General features: G+C 33.3%; 1 protein-coding gene across 2 annotated transcripts; it reads left to right on the plus strand.

Annotated features, from left to right (window-relative positions):
* Positions 1-1,175: 1,175 nt before the first annotated feature.
* On the plus strand, positions 1,176-7,459 carry LOC105322528 (adenosine 3'-phospho 5'-phosphosulfate transporter 1). Of its 2 annotated transcripts, none has more exons than XM_011421293.4 (3): positions 1,176-1,285; positions 4,880-5,100; positions 5,345-7,459. In XM_011421293.4, exons 2-3 carry the CDS (start codon positions 4,890-4,892, stop codon positions 6,442-6,444), a joined length of 1,311 nt encoding a protein of 436 aa, XP_011419595.1. In that variant the 5' UTR covers positions 1,176-1,285; positions 4,880-4,889; the 3' UTR covers positions 6,445-7,459. The 2 variants fall into 2 exon arrangements, with proteins under 2 accessions (XP_011419595.1, XP_034325002.1); XM_034469111.2 differs by lacking the exon at positions 1,176-1,285 and adding an exon at positions 1,318-1,461.
* Positions 7,460-15,136: the final 7,677 nt, after the last annotated feature.

Consider the following 15,136-nt stretch of genomic DNA (forward strand, 5'->3'; position numbering starts at 1 on the left):
GAATATTTTTACGCAAATAAAATTGTAAGGAAAAAGTGTCTGGCAGATACTTGTACAATAAACATTTAGAGGATGGCTCGTCTATTACTTATCAGTTTAGATCACTGAATATAAAATGACGTTATACATCCTGTCTTATTATTTTTTCTTTTACCCCTCATTACTACATTTTTCATTAAGTATACTTTAGTAACTGATTAATTACATATATATAATACAAATAATGATTATATTTCAAACTGATCCAACCATGGCGAGAACACAGTCATCGATTTACTACCTGTTGGTTTCGGTAATACTGTGCATTATTAATATCAATCAATTGCATCTGAGAATGTATGTTTTAATGTTCCATAATTAATAGTCTCATCCTATAAATACCATCTTCCCAAATCAATGGTTTCTGATCCGCATAGCTTCTCACATGTACATGTATAACTATAGTACTTAAATGTGTTCCTAAAAATCCATTAATCAAAATATTCTTCGCACGGTATTTCAGCAATGGTACAAGTACACAATTTACAAACTTTGTTCTGTTCACATGTCACAAGTTCATATATTCGACAAATTACATAATTAATAAAATATCCCCCATAGGTGGTACTAAACGAACAGAAGATATACACAACATGGAGATCTCCTTTGTTTGGATAAGAACTAAACAATTAAATTCAAACCCTGACCCCCCCCCCCCCCCTTCATTATATGGTCGCGTGTACTTAAATGATACAAACAGGGGTGTTTTGATGGGTTTTTTTTTGTAGAGATTGGCAAGCTAGTATAAATCTTGACACTATACCAGGTTGTATTAAGGCCAATCTATATCAGGTCATTACACAGGAAAATTAATAAACTCCATACAAAACAGTAAATATTTACTAAATCCGTATTTTGAAATTTGAATACAGCCAAATAGGAACTAATGAACACATCTTACATGTATGTGAAAAATAAATACGAAATGGAATATATATTTGTTCATCATATACACTGTGAAAATCAATAAATGTCTCATAAACCCCTTTTTAATAAAAATATTGACAAAATAATAAGTCTAGGCCTATAATGTAAAAAATATCAAAAAATGATGGATTACAAAAGAAAGTGTTATTGAGAAAACATTAAATTATTAGTTTTACAAGATGTATCTCATCAGGTCAATCAGGACATTACACACATCAGGTCATTACACAGTCCCGTAATACAAGGACTTAGTTTACAGTGTTCTGTGCGAGCATCTTGACGCGAGTTACACGTATGCCGTCCACTGGGATATTGTCAGGTAAATATAAATTTAATGATTGATTACGCCCGTGCCAAACATAAATGTAACAGGTTGACCACATGTATACTCTGAATATGAATGTCACCATATGGAGTAGAAAAAAGACTCCTTTTTTCGACGTGGAAGCTCGCGTGATAATAATAAATACAGAGGATGAAAACAAGTCATCGCAGGTAAAATTGGTACCTACCTATACAAGTTCAAGACGCTTATGATTCGGAAATATATGAATTAAAGCAGTCTTTTTGTTAAATGTCGGAATACGAGTATTAATTTTTCTGCCATTTAAAGGATTATGACGTGTTTGCACCAATGTCTTAATATCATATTATAAGAATATGTAAATTATGCAAATTAAAAACAAAATAAAATACAACTTTATAGAGAGCTATAATATATGTAACTCTTTTATTGCTTTTAATTTTGTGTTTTGTAATTTATGAATAAACACGAAGATAATTAATAGAAATAGTTAAGTTTAAAGGCCTATAGGTCATAATTACAGTCAGTGTGATATATAAATTATTTTTATTAAGACTAATTAAAAGTACTTGCATAATAAAACAATAATAAAACAGAAATTGGGGAGGGGGGTGTTTGGGGTTTTTTTTTTTGGCATTCCTGTTTCCTTCATTTTATTTTATTATTTTTTTTTTTTTTTGAGATTGCATGCATGTACATAGGATACACTTCAGCATAATTTCATGGAAATGTTCTATTCGGACATGCTTGAAAATGACAGCAAGCAGCAGCAAAAATAGTTACAGGGTTGACTTCAATAGCATCGCAAGACTCTTTATATCAAGAAACTGGTGGGAATCATGACACTTGATAGAAAAAAAGAAAAGCTAAAACTAGGTACATGTACAATCATATCATAAAATCATAAATCATCTATTGTTCCAAAAGCCATAGATTTGTGGAATGGTATATCTTTAATAGAAATTAGAAACTTGCCAAAAGTAAAATCTTTTAAGAAAAGTTTTCTTTATTCTTTATCTCAGCCTCAATCATATTTTTCTTATGAAGACATACGTTACTGGAATTTCACACTAGACTTTGACATACACTGTAATTGTAAATTGAAAAAAGATTTATATAGATGCAAAATTATTGATAGTCCTTTATGTTCATGTGGAAAAGTAGAAGATGCATATCATTTCTTTTTTTCTTGTGCAAAGTATGATATTCTGTGAAATGATTTATTCAATGTTTTCTTTAGAATAAAAATTTACACATTATCGACTTTCATGTTTTGTTATGGGGAGATAACTCTATCATGAGTATTACAGAAAATGAATATTTATTCTTTTAACATTCAAGCGATCTGGATGGTTTTAATATTGTCTAAAATTTGATATAAAAACTGATTATAATTTCTTTTATTTTTGTCAATGTATATGATACTTTTATACTTTAACTTCAATGATGATTTTTTAATGTGTTTTACGGTGCTACCGTTATGGCAAGCACAGCAAGAATTACACATACAATGCATCATTGTCAACTTATTGTAGTCGTGTTATTTAGTATAAACTAAAATCAAACAATTTTAGAGAGAGTGAGAGAAACAGAGACAGACGGTGTGTAGATTCAAAGTTGAGGTGCATCCTCAGGTAGTGTATATTCAAAGTTGTGAAAATCATGACCCCGGGGGGTAGGGTGGGGCCACAATGGGGAATCAAATTTTTACATAGGAATATATAGAGAAAATCTTTATAAATCTTCTCAAAAACTATTAGGCCAGGAAAGCTCAAATTTGAGTGGAAGCATCCTCAGATAGTGTAGATTCAAGTTTGTTCAAATCATAGTTCCCCGGGGTAGGGTGGGGCCACAATTTGGGGATCAAGTTTTACATAGGAATATATAGAGAAAATCTTAAAAAATCTTATTCTCAAAACCTATCAGGCCAGGAAAGCTCAAATTAAAATGGAAGCACCCTCGTGGGGGATCAAGTTTTACATAGGAATATATAAAGTAAATCCTTAAAAATCTTCTTCTCAAACACTAACCAGCCAGGAAAGCTGAAACTTGCGTGGAAGCATCCTCAGGTAGTGTAGATTCAAAGTTGTGAAAATCATGACCCCCGAGGGTAGGGTGGGGCCTCAATGGGGGGGGGGGGTCAAAGTTTTACATAGGAATATATAGGGTAAATCTTTAAATATCTTCTTCTCTCTTTTCAAAAACTAATCAGCCAGGAAAGCTGAAACTTGTGTGGAAGCATCCTCAGGTAGTGTAGATTCAAAGTTGTGAAAATAATGACACCGCCAGAAGTAGGGTGGGGCCACAATGGGGGGGGGGGTCAAAGTTTTACATAGGAATATGTAGAGTTAATCTTTAAAAATCTTCTTCTCAGAAACTAATCAGCCAAATGATTCTTTATAATTGTTAAGACTTTGGCCCCAGGACAATTCTTTTGCCTCACAAGAAGGTTCAGAGTTTGATGTAGGTTTATATCCCATGTATAAACAGTTGTTAAGGATCTTTTTGAGAACTGCAATACTCAACATGTGATATAACTAAAAAATCATCCTGTTAGAAAAGGGACTAATGATTATCCAGGGGAAAAAATGGACTATATTTATACAAGATCTACATGTATCATTGTACATTGTCCAGATAATTTGTATTATGACCCCATTAAGCTGATTTTATCATACCTATTGTTCCTCAGGTGAGCATTGTGGCCCATGGACCTCTTGTTTCTATTTCTTTGAATCCAATGGACGAAGTGTAGTACTGATCAGACCCAACAGAACACCAGAACAGACTGGAACTAAATCCCAGGTTTCGAGAGCGAGATTAACATAAGCCTTTTGGCTTGTTTCTCAATGTTCTATGTACTATCATTATAATATGTATGATGCAATTTACTAAATAAATATTGTTTAAACAGGTTTACTTTAGGGGTTTATTCTGGGTCTGCGTTTTGAAAATTTGCATCAACTCGGGGTTTATTTTAGGTCCACTTAGTTACTCGTGATTGCTTTTTGGATGCACTTTGTGCACAAAAGTGTGAAGCAGACCCATCTTACCATCTTACTGCCTGTAATTCCTGGCCCTTGTATATTCCAAATGCACATGTAGCATCTGCTTTCAGGGGTATACTTCTGATCGGGGTTTACTCTGTGTGTTCACTCTGGGTTTACCAGTACTTTGGGTTTACTGGAAATTTGCATCAACTCGGGGTTTATTTTAGGTCCACTTAGGGTTTACTTTGGGTTTACTCGGGATTGCTTTGGGGTCCACTTTGTGCACAAAAGTGTGAAGCAGACCCATCTTACCATCTTACTGCCTGTAATTCCTGGCCCTTGTATATTCCAAATGCAAAATCCCCCCCCCCCCCCCCTTTTTTTTTTGCTTTTCAAGATTTTTTGGATAAGTCTGCCCCCCCCCCTCCCACTTTCAAAAACGATACTACGTGCCTGCTTAGTGTTATCTGGGCTCTCATTCACAGTTTTTTGTCTGATTTATGTATATGATTTCTCAACGAGGGGTATGAATTTGAGCGTACAAATGTATACAGTAAATACATGCATATTTTGAATGAATGGATATGACTCCTCCAACTTTGTCTTGTTTCCATTGTAGGACTGCTGTAATGGCAGGGCTATGGAGTGCCGGTTTGGTGGTGGTTAACTTCATTATTCCATGCGTACTAGGAACTGAGTCCACTACAGAAACTGGCAACAATCTTGTTGACTTCTGGATTGTCCGCTTGGGAATTAATCTGCTGGGTTATGCCACTGTGTTTGTACCTGGCGCAATTATCATAAATTATTTGAGGAAGATTAAATTCAATGAAACAGGAGGTGTGTTTGATTATAGAGTTTCATACCAACCAATCGTTGGTTGATGTACTAGATCCCTGAAATAATTTAATTATACAACAGTGAAAAGTTTAACTAAATTGAATCTTAGGGCATTTAAAAAATAGTTATAAAAATACTCCATGGTTTAGTTAAAACAATGAATCAGGCTTACCTTTATGACTTGAACTTCAATGATATTGTAAGAGTCTTAGTTAAAAGTATGATACGACTCGTTCATTTACAGGGCATGGTTTTCTGGCAGATCTTTTAAGAAACTTTGCATTTGGGAAGGAGCAGTCTTTGCCTCTCACACATGAGGACAACCCTGGAAAGAGAGCAGATGCTGAAGACTCCACTTTGAGAAGGGGTCTGACTTTGCTGTTCTGTGTGGTTGGACTGCAAGGCTCCTACTTAACATGGGGGGTGCTTCAGGAGAAAATAATGACATCAGAATATGGACGAACAGAAAACACAGCTGGAGAGTTCTTCAAAAACTCCCAGTTTTTAGTCTTCATTAACAGAATATTAGCTTTCATCATTGGCTCAGTGGTGTTATCCTTAAAATCTCAACCAACACATACAACACCACTTTATAAATACTCATTCAGTTCATTTTCCAACATCATGAGCAGCTGGTGTCAGTATGAGGCACTAAAGTTTGTCAGCTTTCCTACACAAGTTATGGCCAAGGCATCCAAAGTTATTCCAGTGATGCTTATGGGTAAGGTTGTATCCAACAAGAAGTATGAATACCATGAGTACATTACTGCTGTGCTGATCTCGGTTGGGGTGAGTTTGTTTTTACTCACCAGTGGAGATGTAACTCGACACAAGGGAAGTGTGACCACAGTGTCTGGCGTGTTCTTGCTGATTGGTTACATGGTCTTTGACAGCTTTACATCCAACTGGCAGGGGGAACTTTTCAAACGCTATAGGGTATCATCTATACAAATGATGACGGGCGTCAATCTGTTTTCATGTCTATTAACTGGTGTATCTTTAATAGAACAAGGAGGATTTTTTGAATCTTTAGCTTTTATGAGCAAACACCCAGATTTTATATTTCACGCAATAGTTCTTAGTTTATGTTCAGCTGGGGGCCAGCTCTTCATTTTTTATACTATTGCTCAGTTTGGACCTGTCACTTTCACAATTATCATGACTATTAGACAAGGTCTTGCCATTTTGTTGTCTTGTGTAATTTATGGTCATCCTGTGACGCTAATAGGAATTATGGGAATTTTCGTCGTCTTCCTTGCTTTGTTTCTGCGGATTTATGCTAATCAGAGGAAACGGGCACTACAACAGAAAAACAAACAGGCTGGTAACGACTCCAATGTTTGACTTGTTTTTTGATGAAATATTTTTTTCTTATTACATGTATATGCATTGTCTTATATTGCGGAACTTTTTTTTTATTGGCAGAAAAGACAGTGTCATACTAAACTTTTCTTTATATTTTTTTGAATCTCATATGCTTTATATGATACTCTGTATCTTTTGATTAATTGACATCTCAATATTTTTGATAGTGTATTATATAGTCAGTTTCTGTATTAGTATGAACCGAGTGATAATAGATTGGTCATTATTTTCAGGTATTTTATGCATGATGCGCAGATATTTTTAGTAGGGTTTATGCAGGTATTAAATTACATTTTGTATACAAGTATCTTAATCTATGTAGTAAACCCTCCACAAAGCAAAGCACACCTAATTAGGATTTTTATGTGTTACCAAACTGCAGGCCTTGGATTTGCCACTTGTATTTAATTGCTGTTTCACAGAAGTTATTAGTCTATACAATACATGTAGATATTATTGATTTCCCTTGAGAGAAAGGAAACATTTTATAGCAGAATTACCACATGCAAAGAAAATCTTTTTTAGCTTTGTGGCATTCATTTATGCTCAGTGATTAATCGGAAAGACTCAGCATTTTTACATTAGGCCATTTTTAGCTCACCGAGACAAAGTCGGGGGAGCTTATGCTATACCCCTGGCGTTGGCGTCCGGACCTGGTTGAAGTTTTTGTTGCAGGTCCTATATCTTAGTTATTACTCATCCTATCTTCACCAAACTTGCATGGATGATGCATCTGGACTTATTTATCGACTTGAAAGACTTGGATGCTGAATCTTGGCCATAAATTTCAGATGCTGGAGGAGGTTAAGGTTTTTGGAGCAGGTTAGCCTAAAGTTTTTAGTGCAGGTGCCCTTTGATAACAATTTCTTTCTAAGTCACTACTGGTCATAACTTCACCAAACATGCATAGATTATGCGTCTTATGATACTGATGCAATAGACAGGCTTGAATGCTGAATCTGAGCCATAGGTTTTGGATGCTTGAGGAGGTTAAGGTTTTTGGAGCTGGTTAAAGTTTTTGGAGCAGGTGCCCTCTAATAATTACCCGGTATATTTTAATTATTACTAGTCCTAACTTCCCCAAACTTGAATGGATGATGCATCTTATTAGTGATGCTGATGCACATGGCAGGCTTGGATGCTGAATCTGAGCATAGGTTTCAGATGTTGGATGAGTTTTAGTGTTTTGGAACAGGTCACATGTTCTATAGATAATAGATTGAATAGTTGATTTAAGTATAATATAAATGAATCGCAGAGGTAGCTTCAGATGCAAAGTCTGATCTCCATTATCCTCATTCAGACCTGCTTCACAGATGTGTTTGTTGTTTAATGATAAAAAAAGATTCTTATTTCTTAGGATATAGTATTGTATGATATGATGCACTTTTGTTTTATATGATACAGTTATTATATCACATATTATACATTTGTAAAAATTAATATGATACAATATGATATTGTATCAATTTAATTGGTCATTATGATATGATATTGTATCATAATATTGTTCTGTATAGTAATATATATGAAAAAATATTGTATAATATGATATTGTACTATATAATGATTTATCATTTGATACAGTGTTGTATAATATAATATATGATATGATATTGTATAATGTGGTATTGGTTTAAATAATATATATTATTATATCACATGAAATTGTAATATATTATATTTTAAGATATAAGATGTATCATGATATGCTATTGTATAGTATAATATTTTTTTATATAGAATATGACTACATCACATGATATTGTATCATATTATATGATATAATGTTGTATCAAATGATATTATACAAATATTGACTGGGGTTGAGGGCAACATTGATTGTATTAGCTCCCGAGGGATGAAATTTTGCCCGACGCGAAGCGGAGGGCAATACTTTTGTCCAAAGGGGGCTAATATAATCAATGTTGCCCTAAAACACAGTCAACATTTGTTTTGTTATATGAAGAAACAAACCAAAATTTAAGAAAGTAATTGAAAACAGATCGCCGTAATTTTTTCAGCTCGACAAAGAATTCACGAATTCAGTTTTGTGCAAAGTTCATTTCCAAATATCCTCAGCATCAAAGGGTCACTGGTGATACTCCGCCCGCCCCCCCCCCCCCCCCCCCCCCCCCCCGTAAGAATTGACATGCAGATGTTCTACCTGATTTTACTGCGCAGTAATTGGCAAATCCTTATATATCCGTTATGATGGCAAACTGTCGCATTGCGCATCCGTTGTTTACTTGCCTTGACTGGCTGTCTATTATAACATCACCTTGTTTTGGAGTCGGGAAGAGTTATTTACGTCATTGTTTATGAATCAACAAATCCGAAGTGATTAATTGAAAAAGAAGGGATATTCTCTAGATATTATTCCTAGCCGGTCAATATTAACAAAATATTGACCAGTCAATATTTTTCGGACGAGCTAATATTACAATTACTGACTATTTGTCTATATAGAGTAATATAGTGAGAATATACTACTGAATATAACAATGTTTTGTATGATACAATATTATATTATGTGTCAAATATGATAAAATATCATACAATATTATATTATACAATATGATTTCAAAGTTACAATTCTGTTGTGTATTGTGTGATATGATATTATATCATATTTAAAATACTATATTATATATAATATGATATTATATTGTGTGATCAAAAACAATTGATCGTGACACAAAGCAAATGCACACCTCTGTTAAGATTTATAAAATAATATCTACAAAAAAATTACCGTAAATTTTGTAATAGTTATACATTTTTCGGGAACATCATTGTCAAAAGCCTTTCAAGAATAAAGTTTCAAACGGAAGGAAACATGTTTACAGAAGAATATCCCCCCTGACTTCTTGAAGTCGTGTATAAGGTCATATATAAAAAATGGTCTAATGTAAAAATGCTGAGTTTTTATTTTTGTCATAAGTTTATCATAGATTTCTAGGAAGGAGTACTGTATTGTGTGGAATGGTATAGATGATACAATTAATAGATCACCCTTTGATGAAAGATGGTAAACTTAATTACTTGAAGGAAATGTGCACTTTCAATATGTGAGAGTGTTTACTACATGAGACCACAGTTTGAAGGTTGTTGTCATGAGCTGGATTTCTTGACGTGTATATATATTTTAGCCGATATGTGGTTATTTGTTAGTTGTCATGTAATTGCAATTGCATACATTGAAAAAAAAGTAGACGTGGGTTCTGATTTTTTTGGTTTCTGGCATTGTTTTGCTATAATTTTATATTCAAAATAAAAATGAATGAACTTTTTTACTTCAGTTTATTTCATAAATTGTTTTTACTCCACTAAACATTGGAGGACATAATGTTTTTGTCTATTTGCCAAGACTACAGGCTAAGGGTAATGCTAGATATAATGGTAAGGCATTAGTAATACGTGTTTTCAAAGTAATACTAGTAATGTGTAATGCTACAAATTTAACATTACAAGTAATGGCTATGTAATGCTTTACTTTCCAAAATCTAGTGTAATGCTGCCACTACTTTGCATTAGTAAGGTCTTCCTTATAGTGATTGTTGTGGCCCCCCCCCCCCCTCTTTTTTTTGTCGGCAGAATTTCTCAGAGATGGCTGGATAGATTTCCCTTAAATTTTTAGGGATAATAGAAAATATTAATATCTCGAGGCAATTTTTTTCATTTTTTGAAAATTCATTTCCGGTTGTCCGTTTCCTGTCCCGCGACGCAAAGCTTGTGGCATCGAGATTTCAAAAACGATAAAGACTTGAAACCATAGCCGAACATATTGAGAAACGCAATATTTCATTAGACGATCTATGTATTTTCATTCTAAGCCTCAATTAGCAAAAACTGCAGTCTGGTGGAAAAAACATGTATATGATGAATTCGCTATAGTCATAATTACGAGTTCGTTATACGGATATAACGAATTACAGATATAACGAAGAAAACCCACTAGTCCCTAGGACTTCGCTATAACTGAGTTTTACTGTAATTTATAACACAATACAATACCGTTTAATATTTAATATACATCATATTTTGAAACGATGTCTTATGAACAATATCATATTGTTTCATAATATGATACGGTATTATATTGTTTTATGTGATATTTCATTTGACAAAATATTGTATAGTATCATTGGATGCAATATTGTATTTTATATTACTGTATTGATTATTATTGTATCTTGCAATACTGTATGAAATTAACATATGATTATCTAACAAATTTTAACATATGATTAAAAACATTGTTTCAAACCACACTGCAGTATCCATGAATATCCAAGATCATTAATAATGATTTACATATAATATGATAAAGGTAGCCTCATAAAGGTGATGTCTCGACTCGGTTAGCTTTGTAATCAGAAAATACCTCTGTTTAAAACTGTGATGAAAAACTATGTAACTGAAATTGTATTTTGAAACTATAGTTTGCCAAGACTACAGGCTTGGGGTAATGTTGAACATAATGGTAATGCATTGCAATGCATTACATATTTTCAAAGTAATGCTAGTAATGTGTAATGCCACAAATTTAGCATTACAAGTAATGTTAACGTAATGCATTACTCTCCAAAATCTAGTGTAATGCTGGCATTGCATGGCATTACTATGCTTATTTATGCACGTGTTCAAGTAGCGTAGTGGACAATGCACTCGCTTCTCGATTCGTGTTCGACAGCGGTTGTATGTGATAGGGTATAGCGGTCGCCACGTGGGTTCTCTCCGGGCACGCCAGCTTCCTCCCAAAGTTACGACCCAATCGTGCGAACATCTATGCCAGCGAGATATTAATATAAGTTGCGTAGAACTTGCTTATCAATCGTTGTAAAAAAAATTTCGTGCATGTTCATTTTTAAATTTTTGATGAATAATTGAATAACTGAAATTGTATTTGATTAAAATTATTTTAAAGAAGAAGTTAAGAGATAATTCTTGGGATAAAATGTTTTAGTTGTAAAAAAAAAGATTAAAAAATTATCTTATTATTATTTCATATCAAATATAAGAAAAAGAAATAACATCAACAAAACATAAAATATACGTACATGTATATGGAAGTAGATTATCTAAATTATGTATAGTCTACGCATGAGTTGAGACATAAAAATAGTAGATGCCTTTACACTGTTCAAAATATTGTAATTTGTTTCTTATAAGGAATGTAACCGACATTACATCTTATATTTATCGATTCTGTTTGGTACAAATCAAATGGGTCTATTTAATGATACGATTTTTTGTTCATTAAAAAAACTTACAAGTACATGTTTCCACTTAATAATATTGATTTTAAGGTAAACATTTAAAGCAGTCCATATTTCGAATACATTATCACATTCAAAAATTAGATGTTTTGTATTTTCATTCCTGTGGCATATTTTACATTGACTATGGGTTTCTTTATTTCATTTACTTATATTACAAAGAATATTATTCAATATTTTGTAATTGAATTATGTTAGACGTTTATCAGAAATATCTAATAATACATTTGTAAATATATTTCCAATCAACAGAATCAGTATACATGTACTTCTTTTTTGTAAAACAGTCTGATAACAAAGTTTAAGAAACTTCTTATCTATTTTATTCTCATAAAAAACTACATCTTCGCCCCAATACATTCTCATAACACTCATGCATTATTTATTAAGCTTATTTTATATCACTGAATTTTTACATTTTCTAGTGTCTTTAATTTGTCTTTGATAACACTACGAATCAATTTTGTAATGTACAGTCCAATAAATTCAAATGACGTATTGCTGGGGCGCAAACAGGATTTGCATAATTAATATTCTATTACCGGTATCAAATCGTACAATTGCTGAAATTTAATATAACGCCGTTTGGGATTTCTTGGATTTGACCATGCCTCAAGCAAAATTATCACCTCCTAATTCTCAAAGAGCGATTTCTTATTCTTTTTCAAACATATATGCAAGGTCAACTATTTTACTGTCTCGTATTTAAAAGCTGCCATTTAATTGTTACCCATTAAATACAAGAATCTTTTAAAGAAACATTTTTAAAATGCTGTAGATTAAATGTATATTGTAAATTGAAAATAAACTAAATGTGTCGTAATATTTTTAGATTAATACGAATGTTGAAGCTTATCGATATGAATTCTGATCTCTGTACGTTTTCTAATTTTTCTACAATTTCGTGTTCATGCAGTGACAGTATATAAGGGGTGTTATTAACTTTGAAGTGATCAAAAGTATGGCCTAAATGAATACTTTCATTACTTTTTGAGACTTAATGAAATGCCGTAATTCAAACTAATTCGTTTTTAAAATGATTACTGTCAGACTGTTTTATCATGTTGTAAATTTAGTAATGGATGGCAACTCACAGCTGAAACGCTTAGTATCTTTATATGTATTCCACACCAGAATTGTGCCATAGTGGATCTGGGAAATTATCCAGGTGAGCTAAAAACGAACAGTACTCACGTATTTTGAGGATTTTATCCGAACACTCATACTTCCGCTCGAAACTGAACAAATTTCGGCGAAATCTCGTGAACTTTTATTCGAGCACCACTGGATTTATTACATACTTACCAACGATGAAGAAAACATTTCGAACACAGGGGGAACACATCCTAAAACGCAGGAGCGGGTAGGATGCCACTCGGCTTTCTACTAAAATACATGTACTACCCAACTTTCACGAGCGTAATTGTATTTGATTTGTATTGTAAACTGTAAATTATAATGTAAAAGTCCTTAAAATCCATATCATGGTGAATTCGGGGAAAAGCTCAATTCGTTACGCTCGCTCAAGTATACGCTGAATAAAAACCAAAAAGAAACAAAAGTTCAACAAGTTGTATTTAAGTTGGTGAAATAATGGTACATGGTATTCCAATGAAAACCGATTCTTGGAGTTCCGAGATAATAACTTAATAATAACGTGCGGAGATACCAACACGGACAGTCCGATATAATTCTTTACACTACTGAAAATTGACACAATCATAGCAGCTTGTTAATTTTAAATCGATAACCTGTTACATTTAAAGTTTTTGAATCAAAGATTTCTAAACTTATCTTCAACAATCTCTCTCACATAGATAAGTTTAGAAATCCTTTAATTTTAACTTCAATTGTAACACATAAATATAATGGAGGTATATTTTGACCTCAATCTTTTCTTTATTAGCTCGATCAGTTCAAGGTCACTGTATACACTTTATCCATAACTGAACACTTTAAATGTAAGATATGATCTAAACATTTGTAAAAATGATATAAAATATTGTTCAAATAAGGCTTTTATGCAGAGTACTGCTATGACCTTATCTCACAAAAAACTTCGTTCAAGGTCACTGAAAACACTTGATCAAAGGAAAGCTGAGCCTGTAAGTGAAGGAAGGAGCCTATTAGGGCGGAGAAAATATGATCCAGTAACGTTTTCTATGACCTTGACCTGCGAACTAGATATTTGTACAAAGGGTGCTGCACACCCTTAACCAAATAGTATTATGTTTTGGGGTTTGTATGAGCTTTGATTGGGCCAAATTAAGAGAAAATGTAGTAAGGACAACAGTTTTGTAATAAAAGACTCCTATAACTTTCACCAAGAAACTTGTTTTAATGTACCAGTAACTGTTGAGTGCATTTGAGTGTATTTTCCCCAAGTGGTTATTTTTTCTGCAGGTTTTCATATCATTTCTGTTTTAAGTCAAGACTTATCAACAAGATATTTTTTTTTACAAAAAGGCGGTAGAAAAGGTGGCCGTGGCGACTGCACCCTGTACCTTTTAAATTTTGTAGGGACGATTTTTACTGAAAGTTTCAGCTTTTTTTTGCCAATTGACTTCCTAAATAATTTTTTTAAGATTAACTCTATATATTCCATGTAAAAATTCAACACCCCCCAATTGTGGCCCCACCATAACTCCAGAAGTTATTTTGAACAAACTTGAATATACCTTACATGAGGATGCTTCCACACAAATTTCAGCTTTTCTGGCCAATCCGTTTTTGAGAAGGTTTTTAAGATTCACTATTCTAGTATATATTCCCATGTAAAAATTTGACCCCCCCCCCCCCAATTGTGGACCGACCGTACCCCCAGGGATCAATATTTTCACATCTTTGAATCTACACTACCCGAGGATACTTCCACACAAATTTAAGCTTTCCTGGCTGATTAGTTTCTGAGAAGTTTCTTAAAGAAAAACTCTATTTATTCTTATGTAAAAATTCGACCCACCATTGTGGCCCCACCCTAACCCCGGGGATCATGATTTTCACAACCTTGTACTTACACAACCTGAGGATGCTTCCAAGTAAGTTTCAGCTTTCCTGCCCAAATAATTCTTGAGAAGATTTTTGAAAATTTCTCAACAAATTTCAATAATTCCTAAATATCTCCCCTTGGAAAAGGGCTTGGTTCTTAATTTTCACAACTATGAATCCCCTTTGCCTAAGCCTAAGGATGCTTGTGCCAAGTTTGGTTAAAATTGACCCTATGGTTGTGGATAAGATGTTGAAAATAGGAAAAATTTACAGACAGATAGACAGACGGACGACAGACAAAATGTAATTTGAGCTTTCAGCCCAGGTGAGCTCGATTTTCATTATCTTCCTCTTAAAACCTTTCCAAATAAAACCAGAGACATAAATAACAAATAAACAAA

Source organism: Magallana gigas, chromosome 6 (assembly GCF_963853765.1).
Source record: "Magallana gigas chromosome 6, xbMagGiga1.1, whole genome shotgun sequence".
NCBI lineage: Eukaryota > Metazoa > Mollusca > Bivalvia > Ostreida > Ostreidae > Magallana > Magallana gigas.

Coding starts and splice junctions, on each gene's coding strand:
- LOC105322528 (XM_034469111.2), top strand. CDS start 1,442: ATGAAAACAAGTCATCGCAG. Junction 1,462..4,879: donor ATGAAAACAAGTCATCGCAG/GTAAAATTGGTA, acceptor TTTCCATTGTAG/GACTGCTGTAATGGCAGGGC. Junction 5,101..5,344: donor TAAATTCAATGAAACAGGAG/GTGTGTTTGATT, acceptor GTTCATTTACAG/GGCATGGTTTTCTGGCAGAT.